The 23,154-nt window shown below is 35.0% G+C and overlaps 2 protein-coding genes across 2 annotated transcripts in view; both read left to right on the forward strand.

Annotated features, from left to right (window-relative positions):
- The first annotated feature begins 26 nt into the window (after positions 1-26).
- On the forward strand, positions 27-16,837 carry LOC141461687 (ubiquitin-protein ligase E3C). Its single transcript, XM_074142925.1, has 18 exons — positions 27-307; positions 3,195-3,404; positions 3,504-3,731; positions 4,153-4,337; positions 5,227-5,432; positions 6,917-7,068; positions 7,565-7,731; positions 8,049-8,155; positions 8,252-8,380; positions 11,813-12,012; positions 12,137-12,341; positions 12,691-12,906; positions 13,079-13,323; positions 13,584-13,793; positions 14,271-14,399; positions 15,459-15,585; positions 15,724-15,854; positions 16,212-16,837. Exons 1-18 carry the CDS (start codon positions 185-187, stop codon positions 16,380-16,382), a joined length of 3,141 nt encoding a protein of 1,046 aa, XP_073999026.1. The 5' UTR covers positions 27-184; the 3' UTR covers positions 16,383-16,837.
- A 3,144-nt stretch (positions 16,838-19,981) lies between these two features.
- Positions 19,982-23,154, forward strand: part of LOC141461691 (inactive hydroxysteroid dehydrogenase-like protein 1) — a 37,753-nt gene continuing 34,580 nt past the window's right edge. The window contains exon 1 of the mRNA XM_074142931.1: positions 19,982-20,288. Within this exon, the coding sequence (XP_073999032.1) occupies positions 20,123-20,288 (166 nt within the window). The 5' untranslated portion in view covers positions 19,982-20,122. The remainder of the gene's footprint in view (positions 20,289-23,154) is intronic.

The raw sequence follows: 23,154 nt of genomic DNA on the forward strand, positions 1-23,154 counted from the left end.
GATGACCTTGTCAGTGTAGGTTATATTTTGATGGGTCAGGTTATATGTTATTCTTGAACAAGAACCTACTCACTAAAAATCAGTTACTTTAATTAATTGATTAAGAACTTGAATGTTTGTTTAAACTACTGTTTTTACGATAGGTATTAGGCTTTAATATTGATTGGTGCATTTTACTGCGATTATGTACAATTTTGACGGTGAATATAGAAGGACTAAGGAACAGAATTTAGCTGGTGCCAGTAAGTTGGCATCTGGCAAAGATGAGTTGATAAGTCGAGCGCATAAGGAGCGGATGAAAAGACAGGTAAGGTATTTTATAATTTGATTTTAAAAGTATGTAATGGGGACTGTTACGAAAGCATAGACACAAAATAGTTTTCTGCATGGAGTTCTCAGATCTGGTCACAAAAAGAAGTTATATTAAGAAGGTAATATAGGTTATCTGAGAAGTAAGTTTGGTTCTCTTCCTGACAGTCAGTACAAAATAACCTTTGTTATTCAACACTACCCTGTAAAGACAAGAGGTTAATGGTTACTCCTTGTAGTTCTAATTGGCAAAACCTGTGATCCCACATACATTTCTTTTGCGTATTAATCAGTCCGGTTTCCAAGAGCCAGATGCCTTATATCGCATACAATTTAATTTTTTGTACAATAGTACGCCAACCGTGTGATGTTAGGATAAAACTGTCCTTATTTTAATAATTGTAGCGTAATCTGTCAGCATAAGAGACGTTTCTTCTCAACATAGGCATCACAGGGCTGGACCCTGCTTCTGGGGAACATCTTGTACAGAAGTTTTCTGGTCTATCGTACCCAACAGAAGTGTAGGAGGCGGTTCCTATATTAGCTCGTTTGCTCCGAATTCTGTAAAAATTATAAGTTTAGAAACAGTGTAAATTCCAACCTTGAGAGTTTTCGTTAGAGATAGAGGTTAGTAAGTGATCACAACAGTTTTTAAAATTGTTGATTATAATAACTACAGAGCACATTACTTAATAATTAATAATTTAATAGTTCGTTTAATAGTGACATACATTTTTTAGAAAGTTAGACGTGTGAAGGAACAGCTGAAAGTGGTTTCCATCGAGAACAGGGTACTCTTACCTATTTTTTATTTTAAGTCTGCTTACGATGGGGTATTAAGAAACAAAATATTACCAAAAAAACTGATCTGAGAATTCAGAGCAGGTTGCGGTTCTTTCTGTTAAAATGGCTTATGAATTTAAGATATAGAAAACAAAATTCCGTTTTCTTAACGCAGTGATGCTACTGATAGAGAAGTGTTGTGACAGCATACTTATAAAGAACACAGCGCCTAAAACCTTAATAATACTTTACTCTCGTAGTCCAGGAGTTTTACTAGAAATGGGTCTGGAACAAAGCGAGTATACGACTCTTAGTATTGATCAGAAGGGCAGCCAAATTACTAGCGTGTTTTTGCCTTATTATTCGACTTATTAAACGCAGCGCATCTGTATAGGATAGGAATTGTGGAATCCCCTGCAATCAGCTTCTCTAGTGATAACAACGGACCACGTAGCAGATGTCCGGCATTTAATTTTTTGTAGAAAAGTACACCAGCCTTGTGACATACTTAGATGATATAAGAGATATTGTCTGCCAAGAGGAATTATTGCTTGAATAATTAGCATGGTTTAGAGGGGAGAAATGAAGTTTTAATATTGTAAGCGCACGAAGGCGCCTACACCCAGCTGCAGAGAATAGGGAATTTTAGAGAGGGTTAGTCTCTATTCTCCTTTAACTCGCGAGCCCCACCACCTCGCCACGGTTAGGCACAAGTCGGTAGGGGGCTAGGGCCGTAAAGTGGGCAAAAATAAGAACACCAAAGAGATAAAACCTTAATGCAGATGAAGAAAAACACTGATCATAATATTAATACTTACAAGAAAGCGTTCTTGTTCCTTCTTCTCACCATAGCAGCAAACTGCGAAAAAGAAGCCCTGTAGGACATAAACATAACAAAGGTTTGGCGGAAAGAAGTAAACAAGGTAAAGGTGCAGGAACTGCGTAGCGCGATGGCGGGAAAGAAAAACGCGGGAAACTGCGTAACGCGAGGCGAGAAAGAAAAGCACGGTAAACTGCGTGGTGGGAAAAATGAAGATAAAAGCGCGGGAAGATGAGTAGCGCAAAAGATAAAAAGAACCGCCAAGAGAATGCGACTGAACAGATGTTTTATATATTACAATCTTAGTTTAGAGTTCATGAATGTTCATTCGTTGAGCATTTTCGGATTATTCGATTTAACCTTGGTTGGTAGTTAATAGACTCCTAATATTCCCTGTTCTCTCTGATAAAGTACTACCTATGATATATGATACACCGTTCACTTCTTTCTCCAGAAGCCATACTTATTGTTTCCTAAAATATTTAACCGCCACATTTTGGGCAATTAAGCAAGATGGTGATAAAAGTACATCTTGCCAATGTCTAATAATGCAATGACCTCTATAGTTGCTATACTCATGCTGGCCACAGATTTGGTAAATCGGTTGTAAACTTAAAAACCTCCCACTTTCCGGGTATTTTCATTTCTCCCAAACAGCGCAGATTAGGTGATTTGGAGTTTCTCTTAGTTCTGATTTTGCATATTTTAGTTCTGCCTCGATTACATGTACACTTTATTGCTTTTTAAAGTTGCCAATACAACCAACTAGAAGAACTGAATGAAGATGTGATGATTGAAGAAAAAAGTGAAGAGTTATTGAACCTCAAGACTGGAAGAATAGATTAACCTATTAGTAACTTTAAAGCTTAAAAATTCTGGGCAATTTTTGAGTAAAATTTTAACATTGAATAAAAGTCCAGGAACTTTTTCTAAAATATTACCCTCTTGCACCAACTGGAAAAGTCGTTGGACCGCAATCCAACAATTTTTTAACTGTCTTGGTAATTTCGGCCTGTAAAACCATTTCACATCACCCATAACTATTCTTTGCTTGAAGCGCATGTTAGACGGATTTCTTTTAAGAGAAGTTGACAGTATATATTTGTGGCGGCAACATATTGAAGGTCAGTTTATACATCCCTGTCTATTTATGTCAGGCATAATATGAATAGACGCACTTTTAAAGTCGGAACACGTATCTGCATGGAACATGCGACTTCTGTAATTAGAAAAATTGTATTTTTTTTACTTCCCATCTTTAGATTTATTTTACCATTTGCAGATGGAACGAAAACGAGAGACAAGCGCAGTCAGAATCCAAAAAGTAATCCGAGGTTTCCTCTGTCGCCTGAGATTGAAAAAGAAATTCAACCTGGAGTTCGGAGAATGTTTGCAGTTGTGCAAACATCGGCAGACTATGCCTTCAGATGTACAGTACCTTATTGCAAGATTGCATTTTATCAGCCATGCAGGGATTTGTAAACAACATTTGGTGAGTATTTCCGTAAATTTGTTTTAGTTTATTTATTTATTTTTTTTAAACCACAGCTGCAGTGTCAGGTCTTACAAGGTTGTCTCGTTTCGTTTGCAGGAAGACGTCACTAGAAAAGCATTGTCTATTAGCAATGATATTATAAAACTAGCAGCTAAAGACTCATCTTGGATCTGGCGACTCAACATACTCCTCACCTATTGTCTCAAAATAATACACCTAAATCCTGCAAATCTCCCTCTTGAGGAAAGTGTCCTACTAATGTGTAACGCTCTGGAGACGTTTACAGCATTGAACGACAATGCAACGCCTATTACCATTAAAAAGGTAAGCACAGTTCATACGTACTTGTTCATGGAACTTTAATATCATTTTCTGAACATTAGCAATTTGATCAAAAATGTTGGAGATGCAGTGGACTATTTAAAAGGTAGATTGGAGGCTCATTCCACACTATACCACCTTCGTCTTGCTGACAGTGTAGAATAGTGTGCAGGCAGTGGCTTTACCAGCATTATTCATGCTTCTAATTTGCTCCCACAGATCATTTTATATGTCCCTGTTGTGCTTTTCTTGTTCAGAGAGAGATCGAGGTTTAGTGGAGTCAAGTGGTTGTATTTTAATTATTAATATTTTTTGGGGATTCCCCATAAAAATTGAGCCAAGCTTCATTATTTCTTTTTCTGACAATTACAAAATTTGTATGTATCCTATGACCTACTTCTAATCATTCACTCCCTTTTTTCAGATATTGCTGTATTTGCTGCATCAGAACTATATGATGGTACTTAAAGAATTTCTTCTCAGACTACACAACCAGAACGGGATTCAGTTTCCCGCAGACCCACTAAAATATTCAGAAGTAAGATTCTCCATGAGAATGTTGTCTAGGCCTATTACCTTACTTGATGAAAATGACGATGCACAATACAGGTGGGTTCTCATAAGCAGTCTTTAACCTGCCCCGAAGTGATCGCAATGTACCTATCAACTAACTTATTTTTTCTATAATACTACGGGTAGATAACAAAAATCATGTTTTAAGAATGTTTAACTCTGGATCAATAGTAACGAGTAATTTCCGGACTTTAAAAGGTTTCAAATAGGGCTGTAGCTTCTCACCCTAATGTCAACATCAATGTGGAGCACGTGCTGCGGGAGTGGGAAAATAAATGTGAAATAAATAAAGTAAGCAATGAGTGAGCCGATTATAAAGTTGTAATAGTTTTGTGTGAGAAGGATGCGTCATATATGATGTTGAAGCTCCTTGAAGGTTATTGAATTACCTGATTTAAGATTAACAACAATACAAGAAGGATTAACAGAGATTGCTTACTGTGGCAATAGACTACACGAAACGAGCTGTATAATGTCTAGTTATAGAAAATGCCAAATTGGAAATTAGACGACGATTCGGTCAAAAAATTAATCTGCTAAAGTAAGGTTTGCCAACCTTATTAAAAGGAGGGATGAAAATGAAGGCCCTTTCAATCCTTTTTGTTAAAAAAAAAAAAATCCGCCTTTTCTATTACCTCTTCCCACTTAACTCCTCTTAAGTTCAGTTTTGGAAATTTTATCTGAGAGAATGTAGAATAAAGTACAGTTTTCATTCAATATCCAACTTTGAGCTGTTCTCTGATTCAGAACATCATGCTCTTGCATTTGACCAGTTGTAAACTTTTTTTTTATGGTTTAAGGCTGTTTATTACTTATTTAATATTACTTTTTTTCCATTTTTATTTTTTACACATATTTTCCTGATATCGCTTTTAGTCCAGAAAAATTTTTAACTTTTTAAAATAGTTTTCTTATGCTGTTTCAGAAATCAAGTAATAATATGCTTGTGCCGAATGCTGGCGTCGGAAAATGGAATGTCCGAACCTGTTAGAGACGTAATCTTACCGGCGATAATGTCGAATTGCCACTTTCGGTTGAAGGATACATTGCAGATTTTTCTCACTTTTGAGGAAGACATGCATGTGCCAGCCATGCTTTATTTCTTCTTAGCGCTTGATCAAGATCAAAGAGGTACACAAACACTCACTACTATTTTGTACTTTGTGGTCCCACAACAAATCACATTAGAGATTCTGCATAGAGTTAGATGCAGGGTTACAGTTAGTTCACACTTTGGGTTCGAACTGTAACCCACCACGCCCACAGCTGTGGTCCCACCACACACTATGCACAGTACTTAGCACTAATATGTACACCAGGAGAGGCCAATCTTATTGAGAATTAGTGCGCAATGAAAACATAATAGGTGTTAGTTGCATGCGCACGAAAGAACATGTCACCAAAATATAACGATAGAATTAATATAAAAATATACCCTATGTAAAACCTTATTAGCTCCCCCCCTTTTTTTTGTTTTGTTTTTACTACATTCCAGTTGTGAAAAGTTCTATGTGATTAATTTAAAAAATACGGGCAAACCGCACATAGTTTGGTTACCAGAAGCTGCCGAAGTATTCGTTCTAGCGAACGACCGAACAATCTGCAGGCCAGCGAAGTCTGCAAAACCCTTTCCAGAGTTCTTCATCAATAATTCAATTTTTACAATTCATTATTAAGACTAATGAAGATTGAATAAATAAGGAGACCTCTGGAAAGAGTAAAAAGGTTGTGGTCTACCAAAGATAAAAAAAACTTTAAACTGTAAAATATTTCGTTTAACCAAACAAATTATTACTTGCGAAGAAAGTTGATTTATTTTTACAACCTAACAAACCTCAACGGAACAATCCAGCCGTACCCCTCGTTTATTATTAATGTATTTACTGATTTTACTTTAAAAATTGGTATTTTTACTTTCTCGTACTTTTGTTTTAAAAATATTTTACAAATAGGTCTGTGTGTACGTGTATGGGATCAACAAAATTCTAAAACAGATAATCACAGATACTTCATATTTGATATTTAAGTTCTGCTAGAAGACCCTGCAATAAGGTTTCGGACAAAATAGATTTCTAGAGTGGCTATCTATAGCCATTCTAACTCTACCCATATCCAGTAGTAATCTGTGACACCCTTAAGAACGCACGTAGATTGTTCTTCGAAACACTTCTTTGAAATTGTACTTTGAAACTCAGAATTTAGTTTTAGTACTGTTGCCGCTTTTGTTTCTAATGTTCTGGCCGAAATTGGTCAGTGGTAAATGCGGCTTTACTATTCCTTCGAAAATGTCTTAAACGATTTTATTTAAATTTCGTATGTACCAGATAAAAATAAAAACCTATTAATTTGAATATAATTTTAAGTGTTTAAAGTTGTGTGAATGTTCTCACCAGCTTTTTTTAACTAGTGCAGTTTAAGCCTTCAAATTGTCCCAATTCAGTGCAGCTTCTTTTGGTTCTAGCTGTAACCTATATACACAATTCTAACACCATACGTTCTACAGTTTACACATCACTACTGTGTCTAGTGTTTCACTTCGTCTCAGACAAAGCCTTAAATGACCTATTTCCAATCAATCTACTCACATCTAACCTCTTGAAACTTGATGCTTTCAGCAATACCTAAAGATGCCCAGTCGACATATTTTGATGTCTTAGCCATTTTGACGAAGAATTTAACTAAAATGATACCACCACGAGGTCCATCGGAAACGCATTCCGATATTGTTGCAGAATTCAATGCTTCACTGAATTCATCATTACTGCGCGTAAGTATGTTTTTTTTTTGTTTACTTTCTTTTATTCCTATTAATCTAAGTATTGCAACCGTGACACATTTTCGAAATTGATTTGTCACCGAGAAAAAAAACATTTTGGAGTATCTGAATTCACAGTTCAGGTTCAGCTTCGATAGTTCAGTAAAATTCAATGTAAGGAGAAATATTGTCAATTAAATTTTAATTATTCTGCAATTATTAATTGCAATAATTTTCCGCATTAAGAGGAAGTTGTGTAAGTGTTCTCACCAGCTTTTTTACTAGAGCAGTTCAAGTCTTCAAATAGTCTCCATTCAGTACAACGTAAATTGTTACCAGCTACTTAATATTAACAGGAACTAAAGTACCTTTCTTTCCTTTTTGCCACTGACATACTTTTGTTAGATCTTCCTTGTAGTGTAATGAAAACCGAAGCTTTTACACTGTAACTTTACAAATCATCGATGTGTATTGTTTACTGCCTTTTGAAAAAGATAACGTTTTTCAGTTGTTGAACGAGTGCTTAAATCTGCTAAACACACCGACGAGATCAGAGATCTGGATGGAGATAATTGAGGAAGCGATTTCGCGTCGAGACTATCTCACCATGATCAGTCATTCCACTTGTGTACTGCACATTCTGCTGTGCGATCCAAACAATTCTTACAAGTACAGGTAAAAAACATAACAGTCTTATTACATTTATCACAAAGTATGCAAAAATAGACCGTTTTCAATGACTATCTTGGTTTCGTCTATCTCAAATCAAAAACATAGTTATTGGTGCAGTTGCTGCAATGTGGTGTCTACAAAACACAATTATTAATGTGTGATGAAATAAAGATTTCCTGGCCGAAATAGGCAAGAAAGCTAGTCAGTTTACACTCCTCAATTGGAGAAAATGTTGGCATTGATTTTTTTTTGTTTACACTCAATTATATTTAGTAACTAATCACCCAACACCTTTACCTTATGGAGGGTTTGTATTGTAGGATCATAAACGATCTTTGGTCTGCGGAAGGATGGCTTCGAGGATTGTGGGTTGCTTTGGAGTCACAGTGCCGTCAGCAAATCTTTGAGGAGCCCACTTCTGTGCTGTGTAAGTAAGGGAATCGTACATACTAAAAAAAACCAAGCTTCCGAAAAATAAAACAAATTTTTTGCTACATCTTATAGGTCTATCACTTTTTTGCAGCTTTAGTGAAACGTGGCACCATGTTGACCAAGGAAGAAGCTGCAAACCTCTTACCAGTACTGACCACATTTTCTTCATTTCTGTTCTCATCGTTGTCCTTCTTGACCGATGAAGATCTAATGAAGCCAGGTGACTCATATGAACTCTAGACCAGCCACATACCCGGAATCCCTTGGTAAGGTAGATTACTAGGGGTATAGATTCCCTCAGATGGGGTGCTGCTGCGGGATGCAATCTCAGGTCATTTCAGGTTATTAGTATGTGAGCGCACTGCTTTCGACTGCAATATATGGTCACATGTTTGCGTGAGAAAAGTAATTGAAACTACATTGAGTCTGCTATGACTCGTAAATGTTGGGGAAGAAACTTGTTAGTTTCGGTACGTGAAATTGTTTATATACACGGTGTTCATTTTAAGACGGCTCAAATGCATTTCATGCTTAAACGGTTAATCTGAGCAAAAAATGGTAGAGGAAAAATTTGTTGCCCGTTACCTCTAGTTTCAGAATATGTGACTTGATTTAGATTCCTGATCGCATACGCGGCAGACGCGCGACCAAAAGTGAGGGTTTGCAGTTGACCCCCATTTTCATATACACAGTTTTAAAGAGTATAAAAAGTTATGAAAGAAACCGGAAATCGCTATTCGATATCTTCAAAATTAAAGGTGCTAGGCCATTTCAAAATCTGATATTTTTTGTAACATATTTCAAAGAAGAGCACGTGATAGGTCATTTTTATGTATTTTTTCATTCCCATTCTACTGAAAATATTGCCAAGGCAATAAAGCTAGTATTTTTCTTAATATCGGGAAATAAGTAGTTTTCCGAGTGATTTTCTGAGCAATAATCAAATGTTAAGAGCTTTAGATGTTCAAAAGCATAGACAAAAGGGCTAAAAAATAATTTTATTTCTGTTACAAACAAGGTTTAATAATTTTTTGGTAATTTTTGCAGAGTTGGCCTTAATTACAAAAAAAAAAGTGGTAATTTCCGTTCACACACCTAAATGTTCAATATCTTACTGGGTAATGTTGTTATTGGAGAAATTGTTTGGTTGGTCCAGACGTGGAACGATTTGCAACCAATAACAAAGGGTTAAGAGACCGATTACAAATATCAAGGTTTAACTTTAAGAAGAAATAGTTGTTTCGTTGTGCCCCTTCAGTATTGTGACAATTTAAAATAAAATTTAAGAGTAGTGAAATAGTTGACATTTTAATGATTTTTGGCGAGTGCGGCGGTAAAGTGTGGAAAGCTGCAAGACTTCATGCTCAGCGCTTTTCAGACCGGGTCTTACCTACCTATAAGGTAATATTACGTATTATAAATAATGCATGTCAAGGAAATTTTAGTTATAAAAGGGTGCATAGGCAAAGGGATGGGGACATCATTAAAACAGTGAAATCAAATCTACATATCAGCATTCGGGAAATAGCCAGACGAACTGGATTCTCGATAGGATCCATAGGTAAATTCACAAGGCCCTGAGGCAAGCAAGGTATCATCCCTTTCATATTTGTCTCCACCAAGCTTTATCTGAACAAGACATGGTGCGTAGACAAAAGTTCTGCATTTGGGGTGACGAGATAATTATGCGAAACAGACATTTCTTTAGTACTGTACTCTTTTCAGACGAAGCTACATTTGTGAGTGATGGAAGCCTGAACTGACATAACTGCTACTATTGGTCTAACATTAATCCCCATTGGGTATGCCAGGTAGACACGCAACATCGTTAGTCAGTGAATGTTTGGTGTGGAATAATTGGAATTAAAATCATTGGGCCTCTTAACGGAGCCGTTTATTTCACATTCATCGAAGAGCAACTCCCACAACTTCTTGAAGATTTACCCCTTTACACAAGACTACACATGTGGTTCCAGCAAGAGGGATGCCCTGCACACTATTCGGTGCAAGCAAGAAGAGCTGTTAGCAGGATGTTTCCCAACAGTTGGAAAGGCCGGGGTGGACAAACCTTTTGGCCAGCAAGGTCTTCCGATTTCACACCGCTAAATTTTTTCTTACGGGGGTATTAAAAAATGAGGTTTATGCTCGCCCACCCACCACACGAGATCTGATGAGGGGAAGAATAACTGAGGTCTGCAAAGCAATTCCTCCATATCAGATACAGAGAGCAGTAGACAACCTCCATTTGAGAATGTAGATGTGCTTGCGAGCCAGAGGAGGCCCTTTGAAGGCACAGTACATGCTGCACAAGCTTGTATTAAGTAATGTGCATTATTTGATGAATTAAAAAATAAGTTTGAACCTTTAAATAAAGTCTGAATGTAATATATTGAACATTTAAGTGTGTGAACGGAGATTTCCACCTTTTTTTTTTTTTGTAATTAAGGCGAACTCTGCAAAAATTATTAAACCTTGTTCGTAACAGAAATAAAATTATTTTTTAGCCCTTTTGTCTATGCTTTTGAACATCTAAAGCTCTTAACATTTGATTATGGTCAAAAAATCACTCGGAAAACTACTTATTTCCGGATATTAAAAAAAATACTATCTTTATTGCCTTGGCAATATTTTCAGTAGAAAGGGGATGAAAAAATACATAAAAATGGCCTATCACATGCTCTTGTTTCTCTTTGATAACAAGTTAAAAAATTGAAATATCATAAAAAAATATCAGATTTTGAAATGGCCTAGCACCTTTAATTTTGAAGATATCGAATTGCGGTTTCCGTTTTCTTTCATAACTTTTTATAAACTTTAAAACTGTGTATCTAAAAATGGGGGTCAACTGCGAACCCTTACTTTTGGACGCGCTTCTGCGATCAGGAATCTAAAAGTTAAGTCACATATTCTGAAACTAGAGGTGACGGGCAACAAATTTTGCCTCTACCATTTTTTGCTCAGATTAACAGTTTAAGCATGAAATGCATTTGAGCCGTCTTAAAATGAACACCTTGTGTATATAAAAACTTTTGAAATAGAATCTTTAAATTAACTTAAAAAATTAATTTTTGTAATGAAAGGTTTACATAATTTTTTTTATCTTAAATTCACAAGTTCCATTTACCGCTATTAATTTATTTGCACAGATTAATTAATGTTCGGACTTTCCATAGTTAAAATAAAGTAATGCTAAGCAGTAGGTATTACTTAATAAAAAACATTTTAGCAGCAAAAGAAGATTTAAAAGCATCAGCATAGCTCAGTGGTTAGCGAACATGAGTCTCACGCGGAGATCCCGGTTCGAATCCAGCTGCTACCTTTAGATTTTCTCTTCCAAGGAGCTTCTTACTACTTATTTTCTGGAGGTGAACAGTTAAGTCTTAATAGATCACTGTCCGGAGATTGGAAGTGCACTGAATAATGCTCCAGGTGCTCAGATGCAGACGATTTTAAATTAAATTAAAAAATAAAAAATAGTAATAATCTTGCATCCTCAATAGTATTAAGTGTGGTTTTAACTAAGGTGGGGACCGTCAGGAAGACAGCGCGTCACTCTACAATAGATGTAACAGTTAAAAAATTAAAAGTATTTAATCCTACTCCACCGTGTTAAAACTGGTGGTGTTTATTATTTGGTGATTTAATTTTACAGAAATCATAATGACTAAAGCGATTAAACCATTCACCGTCAACGAAATCGTTTACATCGCATGTACTTTAAAGGATGTTGCCGTAGGGCTTATCGTGCTTGGCTTCCCAGATGCACTGACCCTTCCATCGCAATGGGTGCATTTACATACTCCCACAAATGACCAAAAATACAATAGCCTAATTTGGACACAAGCACTAACGGTAAGTTCCAAATGATTATTTTGTAACATTTCTGGATAATACTATCCTTTAATTAAGATATTGTGTTCGAAATTGTATGGTTAGTGAAGCTGCTTCAAACATTGTAACCCTTAAATTTTCACAGGAATGTATAAAAGTTGTTCGAGAAGTATATCAGAGAAATGAACGCTGCCAGATGGTGAACGAGTCTGATTGGCACTCATTTCTTCTGCCCGTACCAGACAATGGTCTACATTGTTTTACAGATCTTCAGGATAATGTTAGGATATATCCTCCATTTACGAACTATAGGACCGATTTATTGGACGCATCTTCTACTCATACCATAGGTAAGTAAACATTCTAGTTTGGCCAAATCTGTGATCAACTTCTACAGATGATTTCACAAGTAGATGTTATGAATCAAGCATCTCTCAACTATTTATGTTTTGAACATCAGCTATCTGTTCATGTAGTTGTGGAGGTGCTAAGGATGTTGGAAAGGTACATACACTTTTAACACGCTGAACCATCTTCCTGCTGTAAAGTACAGGAATGGTAAATAGTGTGTCTCCAAGCTTCATCATGCTTACTGCTTACACTCCTCAAGAAATTCATTTAATCTAGATTTGATCGCGCAGTTATTTTATTAAGTACCATGTAGAACTGCTGATCCTTTCAAAAAGTTTGTTATTTTAGGATCTTGGTGCGACAGAGCATGCACTCTACTGACGTCACTTCCGTTTACAATTCCTTTTAACAAGCGATGTAGGATGCTGTGGAATGTTTTAAGTTCGGAACTCCATGGGTATCAAAATCCCGACATGCATTTTCTTCAGATACCGCACATTAGCACTACTATTCGGCGAGGCTACATCTATGAAGATTCCTTCGAGAAGTTCTCCATAGACAGTGGTAAGAGCTGCATCTAATTTAGTCCTAAATCAGTGTAATGTATGTAAATCTAACCAATCATAATTTTAAGGGCAATGTTTTGAATATTGTACTGTAAAATAACCCGTCAGTATACTGCACAGGTCTACCACCTTTTACTGAAGTTTTAATTGGTCACTCTGTATACATACAGCTCCAGAGTTGAAAATAGCAATAAGGATTCGCTTCACGAACGCTCTGAACATGGAAGAAGCTGGAATCGATGGTGGTGGCATCTTCAGGGAGTTTATAACCGATTTGTTAAAGACAGCGTTCGATCCAAATAGAGGTTTCTTCATTCTGACCAAGGACAATAAACTCTATCCAAATCCAAATGTGGCTACAGTCTATCCGAATTTCACTTCGCATTACTTCTTCATTGGACGTATGCTTGCAAAGGTAATGCATTTTTTTAAAGAGTTTTTTAGAAGATCTGGCTATTACGAAAGCTGGCAAATATCCTGCGAAGAACATTACGTATATTGTAAAATACTCTCAGGAGGCATTCTGTTAGGTCTTAGGTGAAGAAACTGAGAACCTAGACTAGCCAACTACAATACGTACATCTGTTAGTACTAAATCAATAAGGGGCGGTTCTAGAAGCCCAGAGTTAATAGAAATCCTTGCCACTTATAAACACTGTATGTTCTTTTTTGCAGGCCATCTTTGAAAATATCATCGTGGACATACCATTAGCTGAATTTTTTCTGTCAAAAATAATCGACACGGCTAGTCTGTATCCGTCGATGCTGTACACTCTCGATAAAGATCTTTTCAAAAATATCTCCTACATAAGGACTTCAATTGATGATTATTCAACACTAGGCTTAGATTTCACTACTACTACCAGCAGTTTTGGATCGAGTACAGTAAGTTAGAAGTGTTATTATTATTACTTGTTGACATTTAACAATGATTGAAGTTACAAATTTAAAAAAAGAACTTTTGAGCCAATCATTGCGTCAAGAAATTAAAACATCTCTGCTTCCAGTCTGTGAATAAGCATGGAGATGTAGTAAACTGAGATAACCTCAGTTAACCCTCTGGGGTGGGAATCTCCTAGTAGTAATTGCTGGTGGCTACCCACTGCGAGGCAACATCGTTAAATACACTTAACAATAATGTAATAAGTGACACCTTATAGTATTGTGGGAGAATATAGTCCACTTGTACATAAGGTCAATATTTGGTTTTCAAATACCTTAAGTTCTCAGATTACGATACAAGAATATTATCTGAAGAAAATAATGTAGTTAAATAATGTAATAAATTAGTTACTTGGCCAGTAATCTAAACTCTAATCCTCTTCATTTATTCTAACTGGTCTGAGAATGATTTATTTGCAGGTCGTCGAACTGAAGAAAAATGGTGCCGATATCCCGGTAAACAAGGACAACGTCATAGAGTACTTACATCTGATCTCCAAGCAGAAACTGCATTCAGATATTAGCAAGCAGACTAGGGCATTCACCAAGGTAATTTGCTTGAGAGTCCTTTAGTGCCTTTAGCTGCCTTACGAGTTACTTTCTCAGACTATTTTCGTCCTAGTCACTTCTATTTGTACGTTTAAGAAGTGTTTTTTTATTTTATTGTATTTATTTATTTATTTATTTACAACTACTGCATCATTAATGCAAGAAACAAAAATGATTAATAACTAGTTCGTAGTAACATACAATGTACAATATATATTCTCCCAAAACATTTCAAAATATATGTACCAATCAATTATAAAGTTTGAATCACACGTTTGCATTTGCATCCCTTATGTACTTCACTACAAATAGGACTCATTGGTTTTGTGTTCTGATAACATTTTTGTTAAATTTGCCCCTTAAGGCTGAATTATAACTGCTACTCTACAATGTTGTACTTCACATTGAATCAAACCTCCATCGTTCCATACTTCAAAATGTCTTTTTTCTAACATTTACGGTTTTGATTAGTGCTTAAATCCTATATTCTACCATCTTTCCACTCATCAATATCATTATCGTACTCATACGTAGGTGTAATTCAAAAGTAAAATACCACTTTTTATAAATGAAACTTTGCGATTGACAGATTAGTAATAAGTGATGCTTCAGCAAAAAAAAAAAAAAAAAAAAAGAAAGAAAAAAAAGCAATTAAGCTTCCCATTTAAGTTGTAATTCTTCACATAAAAATTCTTACCAGTAGTAATTGTAATGTAGAAGGGAAGGGATTAGGTAAGTGTTTAAGGAATACTGGATTCCAACGCGGAGATGACGGGTTCGAATCCAGCTGCTGACCCTTAGATTTTCTCTTCTGAGAAGCTTCTTACAGCTCACTGTCCGGTGATAGACAGTGTGGCTGTAATGAGAGAACACTGCCCGGAGGCCGTTACTGAAATAAGCTCCCGGCGCTATTAACCTCAGCTGTTGACGCGCCTTAAAGGCGGTAAAAAAAAGTTGCGTATGTGTTTCACACCAGTTTATTTATTTATTATTTTATTATTATTATTGAAATAAGTATAATTTTCAATTAGTATTCAAATTGTATTGTCGATGTTGCAGGGCCTTGGCAATGTACTTCCTCTACATATGGTGCGGATGTTCACCCCTAGAGAGATTCAGCTCATTATATCTGGCGACCATTCTCCTATCGATCTCAGTGACCTTCAGAAGAATGTCATCTACACTGGTAAATACTCTTAATACCTACCAACTCTACTACCTTCTACTACTCTTACTACCTACCTTTCCTTAGATTTTCACTCTATTGACTGCACTTTCGGATTAGTATCTTCTTTGTTACATGTCATTTCGTACATCGTTCTAGGTGGGTTCTCGTCCAGTCATGAGACAATAAAAATGTTTTGGAACGTCCTCGACTCATTCACAGATCTAGAGAGAAGGCAGATGTTAAAGTTTGTTACCAGCTGTACGAGGCCGCCGCTGCGAGGATTTAAGGTTCGTAAATTTCAACTTAAACTGCAGTCCAGACCACTGTAAGCTCCCCAACTAAGGCTCTTCTAATGTACTCAAGTTTTGTAGAGGCTTGCCTTAGTTTAGACAAAACACTCTTTTAAGAAGTGTTTTAGCCGGAAACATGATCGTCTCATGCATAACTCTTGCTATGTGATATTCTGTAGTCTAGAATGTTGGAACTCTCGTATTTTACTATATCTGTTAATAAATATATTATTAATATATCGTGTCTATTAATAAAAGTAACCAGTGTATAGAACTTTGCTGGAGCTGGTGCAAAGTAGTTTTTAAAGGGCCTTTCAGATCAACTAGTGTAACATTGGACTGTACTTTTTACAGGATCTGCACCCACCATTTTGTATTCAACTTGCAGAAGGTATGGATAATCGACTGCCAACAGCTAGCACCTGCATGAACATCCTCAAGTTGCCAATCTACACAGATGAAGCCACTATGAAAGAAAAACTTTTGTACGCAATTCAGTCTGGTGCTGGATTCGAACTTAGTTAAATCAACAAACCAAGATTGCATTTAAGAAGTGCGTGATTGAGTTTTGGTTTCAATTTCTTATTTAGTACCGCAGAAAGCCCTCACTAAGTACAGAAAGATGGTTACCTATGAGAATTCTTATTAATGTTTAAAAATTGCCACATTGCGAGTGACTTGTTGAGCCATCTTTCTGCCAACAGTTCGGTGGGTCCCTCGCTCATATCATTCCTCGGCTTCCTAAGCACACAACTTCTTCTTTTTCCGTTCATAATTACGTTCTTAAGAATAACATGCGAGGTAAGTATTGGAAGATACATCTACCCTCATTGTACTTATTGAGACACCCTGTAATATTGTAATTAAGCAGTGTATGATTCCAAAATACATACATTAAAATTTGTATACTTTAGAGAAATTTAACTAAAATACAGATATATTTGTGAATAATACAGAAATAAATTATATTTCTACAAAGATTGAATATATTTTCATCCTGAATTTCCAGAATTAACGTCCCAAACAGTAAGTTGGAAATATGGCACTTTAAAGGAGTATTCAGATCAATCTTCAACTCAGTTCCCTCAGTGTCGCTATCTTAAGTGAATTTCTCCAGTGTTTCATTTAAAAGTAATATACTTCTTTGTATTTTTTTTAGTTACTATATGTGTATTTCGAGCAAAAATAAAAAGCGGAAACTTTTCGGAAATTCCAAAACTAGATATTACATTCAGGCGGGAGACCAGGAATGAAATATCTCTATTCCTCGTCAAAATCATAACTAGCCAGAAGGTGCCACTTTACTCAACTTTTTTTTTGTAATGTTTATTGCTGCAATTTTTTTTTAAATTAAATTTATTAAGTACACATATACAAGCCTAAAACTTTAATATGAAACATTTTATCAGGCAAACTCATTATAGAGAGGTAGGAGCTAGGTGGAGTTAGACTGCCCTTTTACAGTGCCCCTACTTATAATTTTAATAGGAACTGTAACCACGCCTCTAATTTGCAACAAATGGTACTATGTCAATTAATCCATGTGGTGTATAAATCGTATAATTTTAGTGTCAAATTTACTTTTAACATATGGTTTCGTTGCCTTTTATAATCTATACATGATGATATACTACTATACATGGATGATTTTGTTCTGCACTGAACTGTCTGAGGCACGTTAGAGGAATGGTCAAGCTTGCATATTATATAGGTTAAAGGCCTATATACTGTATTTTGAGGCAAAAGTACTGCGTTTTTAATCTTGAGGTTGACGATCCTCTTGTAACACATACGTTGCGCTAAAACTAAAGAAAACTGGAGTTAACTCCTCACTCCTCACTCATAACACCTTGTGTTATGTATACTTAGTGCTATGTAAACTCTACCACTACAAAAGAAGAGAACCTGAAAGCCCGCTATTGTGCCAAAGATGACAACAAAGTTCGGAAAAATTGTATACATATATGGATGGATTACACGTATGCTTGAAATTGATTAATATTAATAAATTTTAATTGAACTAAAACGTTTGCAAAGATAAGATGTTTTTTGGGTTCAATTTTCAGTCTAAGTCGTAAATTTTATTTGATGTTAAAAAAAATTAAGAAAAGTAGGTTAGCTATCCGGCACCATCCCTCATCTAATAGTAGGTAGGTAGTTGGACGTAAAGCCCGCCTGAAAAAATAGGCATTACTTGACTTACTTTTTACTTAGATGCCTGTGTTTAATGTGGCCTAGTCTGTATAACGCTTTCTTTAATATTATGTGAATAGTACTAAAGAGATCAGCAACCTTGAGTGACATGACAATGTGTAGGACTTACTTAATCTTGTTTGTTAAGTTTTGTCTCTGCGCTGAAATTTTTTTATCAAGTGATGGCAGCCGTAATTGGCCCTTAAGGCGTTAGGGAATGCTCTTACCTTTATGGATAGCCGATGTCAGGCATTCAGATGGTCTCGTGGATAGCGGGCTAGGAGGGCTTGTGGGAAGAATTGAGGTTAAGTTAGCCTGGATATGTGGATTTTAATGGAGTGATTGTTTGGAATGAAATTTTAAGTAACGTAGTTTGTCTGGCTTTGGCGGTAACGAAGTAAAAAATTCAAATTTTTACGCCATATTATTTTATTTATTAGTAATCGTGAACCTATGAGATTAACAGATAGTTTTATAATAGCTGCCATGTTAAAAAAAAGTTGGATAAATAAATATATATATAAAAAAAGTTATATAATAATAATCCTTTATTTTTATTATTAAAAAAATACAAAATTTATAATAGTAGGAAATTGCATGGCTTATAGCCGTCTGCAGGAGTTGGCTTTTAAATCAAGAAAAAGAAAGAAAGAAAATAAAATAAAAATAAAAAAGGACATGAATCAGAAAAAAATGAGAATTGAAATAAAATGGAGAGTCAAAAAAGAGCCGCAAACCAAATTCTAAAGCTTTTACAAAAGAACAAAATAAATCATTAAACTCGTTGGGAAAAAAAATATAAAAGATATTTAAATTTTAGGCTCTCCATTTATAATTTTGCATGTAACATTCAAGGTACTCCTGGCAAAAGTAATCAGTGGAAGATAATCCGAGGTGGACAGCAAATTAATTAAGTAAAACGGCTAGAAAGACTAAACAACCTATGCTTCGGAGTCGGAGCTCACCTAAAATCGGACTATAGCTAGGAAGTGATCCTCCTGTACCCATAAGGAGCACAGAGAGCACATACTCTCCAACCAAGGGATAAAACAAAAAAAGTTGAATAAATAAATAATGTATAAACAAATTTGAATGAAATTGAGAATACTTCTTTTCCATTTGGATGAATCAATTAGTCACCAATAAAATTTGAACAGTACACTACAATTTTTACTCTTTTATTATTCTACATAAGAAAAGGTATTGCAACTATGTAGATTTTCGAATATTTTTTCAAAATATTCGATTTCCCCTGAGTTCGAAAAAGGTTTTTTTTGGGGGGAGGTGGGTTTGGTTTATATTCTACTTAGGGACCGAAAAAAAGCTTTTCCTCAAAATCAACCAACCAGAAGAGCCACTGCACTGAATTGATTTTTGGTTTTTTGAATTAATCTCAAAAACAGTACAATTTTCTTTAAAATCAGTGTACAGTTGCATACGCATAGATGTTAAACTTAATTTTCAAATTTTTCTCTCGAAAATTTATATAAGGCCATCTTTGGGGAAATATGGGGAAGCTTTTTTCTAAATTGTCACATTCTTGTGTACCGCCTCATACCAGTTTAATATTAATAAAATTTAAGTAAAATTCGTACCTCTTTTAAAGTGAATGAGGGAATACATGAAAGCCTCTAAAGTGCCATAAGTGAGCCGATGTCCCCTCTAATATCATTATATAGAAATATTTTGTTATAATTTAGAATGAATTACAGATCTACCGTCTATTCTTAATAATAAAGAGCGTAACATTAAGATTTCAAAGATTTGGGCAGTTAATTAATTGAGAATTTAACAACATGGCAGATGCGTGCTCATTTGATGCGAATGTGCGTACTGTTAACTGCAACAACTATAGGAAGTCTGAATGCTAGAATACCAAATCAAAGTGGCTTTGGTGGGGATACCGAAAGCCTGTAGAAGTGGGATAGCCTCATGACCGCTTGACTATCTCTTCAGTTTCAGTTGATAACTGACCGCTATTGTAACTGGCAGGTGAAAGCATACTGTGTCTTAAGCTTTTGAGCAATCACGTACTGCTTGATCAACAAGCTATATATATATATGCCTTCTCGATGACTTGGATTGTGGAAGCGTTCGCTATAATAGGCGTCCTGATTGTGGGTATAGTCATCGCGAATTTCCTATGGCTTCTGTTTATGGCTGTCAAAGGTCATCTAATGACCAAACTCTGCACCAGTCTTGAAGAAGACCTCACAGTCAAATATGGCACCTGGGCCAGTAAGTACCAACTTTCGAATGTTACTTTATTTTTATTCTTAATAAAAGGAAATATTGTGTTAAGATTAAATTATCGCGTTTCACTTACCGGTAATACATATTTTGAGAACTTCTGAATCCAAAAAAAAGCGCTCTTTAAAAAATGGGTTAGTTTGAGTGTATGAACAGAATATCTCGAAAACAAAAAAAATAAAATCTAAGAATGCTCAAACTTTTGCATTTGGATTGAGTTCTAGCATGGGTCTTAGTGGTCAAAATTCCAGAACCTGATTTTCCCCTTGAAGAGATTGATCACTTTTTTTTTTTAGATTTCCCCAAAAGCATTATTTTAATGAAAAATATGGTTCTTCAACTTATATAATTTTAAGGAGGATTAAATGAGTTTAATTAAATCCGAATTCGCGGATTTCTCGTATGGTTCTTTCAGTTTTTTTTTCTCATTCACCCTCTCTCTGTAAGTGCTAAGTCCTCATACGAAACGCTATAATTGTTATTTTAGAAATTCAGTCAGAGAAAGCCGAGTGAGTATCTAAACTCCTGTAAGAGGTCCTGAATTCGAAAAATTGTTAATTTTGTTTGACAGTGGCTACGTATAACTTTAAAAAACCGGTAAATTGTTGGATGTTTAATACTTGATATTTGGTTGAGAACCCGTCAATAAACTCTTGGACAAAGTTGATCAACCGCGACTGTCTTTTTTTACTAAATCAATTTTTATTTAATTTATCTCAAAAAAATATGTTAAAATTTTATACACACCGTTTTATTTTAATAAATTTTCTGTAAACAATCAGTAGGATGGAAAGGAGAGAGATAATGTTGGCCAATTTTTCCAAATTATCATTTCAATAAACTGCAGTCCAACTAACTGTTTACAATGTAGATGCTAAACAAAATTTGTTCTTGAAATTCCGAGTTAGTAGAAAATGAAGATTTTTGTTGTTTCTTAATCTAGATTAAAAAAAAAATATATATTGCGACCGCAGTGTTTTCCCCAGGATTATACATTTTGAGATCACTTTAGTCCAAAGAAATGGTTTTTACAAATTGGAAAGTACGTACTACGTAGGTCTATGTTATGTATATCTATAACTTTTATTTACGACTGTACATTCATATTTTGTATTAGGGTAGCGATTTCGTTACTTTTTTTCATTTAAATTTGATAAGAGTTGTTTCTTTTGATACAATGGAAAATTAACGGACAGCAATAAAAGCATGGAAGTCTGGCTCAGGCCTCATATATTTCTTCTAAGGAGTGGAGAAAGTAATTAAAATTTAATTTATAAATGTAGCTGACTAAACAATGCGCATCTAGGCTGATAAATGATATATGAATACTAGATAATTGTTTTTAATTATTTCGGAGATTTTCTTAATAATAATAATACTTTATTTTTCAAGATTGTGGAAAATAAAAAAGAAATATATAAATAAGTATTATGCGGCATGGGTAACTCCGTCCGTCGGAAGAAGACGTGCAAATACCGTAAAAATGTAAACAGATTTTTCTTAATGTTTCTAAATTTCTTGTCATTTACTTATCCACATCAATGGCTAATAATTGGATACTACATTAATATAAGTTGTCTCCAAAATTTGATAGGTGCCTCACACAAGAAGAACTACGACTACTGAACAATCAAAATACATCTCTTAGAAAATATTATCTACCCTGAAAAATACACAAGATATCTCACTTAGCAGATCATATAAGCAAATCTTGTACCTAAAAATGCTATAAAATCTCAATCATCCAACGTATTCTTTTAACCTTTTTATTTAATTCACATTAATAACTTTTTGCAACTTTTTTTAAATATTTGACTTTTAAAATGAACGTTTTTCACTTCTATGGTAATAGGCAGATGCATGGTGTATAGTCAGTCAACTTTACAGTAGCTGCATGAAATGAACAGAATGCATACTGAAGCCAAACAGCTACGTATCAGAAAAAATTGTAAAAGAAAAAAAATTAAAATAATCAGGAAGTTGTTTACCATTTTTTCTGTAAAGCAGCGTTTCCCAACCATTTTTGGCTCGCGAACCAATTGGTACTACATCATGCTAAATTGTACCACTTCGTAAAAATGATAGTATTTCGTGAAATTTGTTATTCCGAGTGTGGTATTTTATTATTATTATCTTTATTTATATATAGAGATACATTGTATCTGTTACAAAGGAGTTCAAGTTCATGGTCACTTTATAAACTTTGTAAAGTGTAAGGATCTTAGTTTTAAAACTTTTTTTAAACAATTATAAATTGCGTACATATTTTTCTGTACAAAATTATTAATTAATTTACAAAGTTCTTCTTTTGGATTATTATATTTTTTTAAAACTTCTAAAAACTTTCATAGACTGGGTCGCTGATTGTGCCAAATTTTCTAGACACTCAAATCTTCTTAAGATCCGTCTGTTCATTTGAAATGAACTTGATCTACTTCTGTGATTCCAAGAAAAATCTTCATCATTCATTTGTAGTAAAATCATTTTAGAATCAATAATTAAAAGAATTCATAGAAATATCATTGGAGCGTTGGAAATTTCTACAAATACTGTCTCAAAGTTCTTGAAGACTTATGGCCCTGTAGAGCCTAAGAAGTTCAACAATTACGCGTTATAATTCATGAATGTTTTCTTGAATTCTTTGTAATAATTGATGTTCAATTGCCAGATGATCATAAATGTTTAGTGGATAATTTCTAGACGGACGAAAGTCCAATGAGACCTATATCGCTGAGATTTCAGGGTATGAGCTGAAGAAATACTCCAAGTTACATCCTCAACCTGACATTAGACTGTCTTGGGGTCAAATTTATGGTGTAGTGTGGGAATCTACATATTGGATCATACTGTTACA

This window comes from Rhodnius prolixus, unplaced genomic scaffold (genome assembly GCF_049639745.1).
Source record: "Rhodnius prolixus isolate KJV_2025 unplaced genomic scaffold, Rpr scaffold_12, whole genome shotgun sequence".
Lineage (NCBI taxonomy): Eukaryota > Metazoa > Arthropoda > Insecta > Hemiptera > Reduviidae > Rhodnius > Rhodnius prolixus.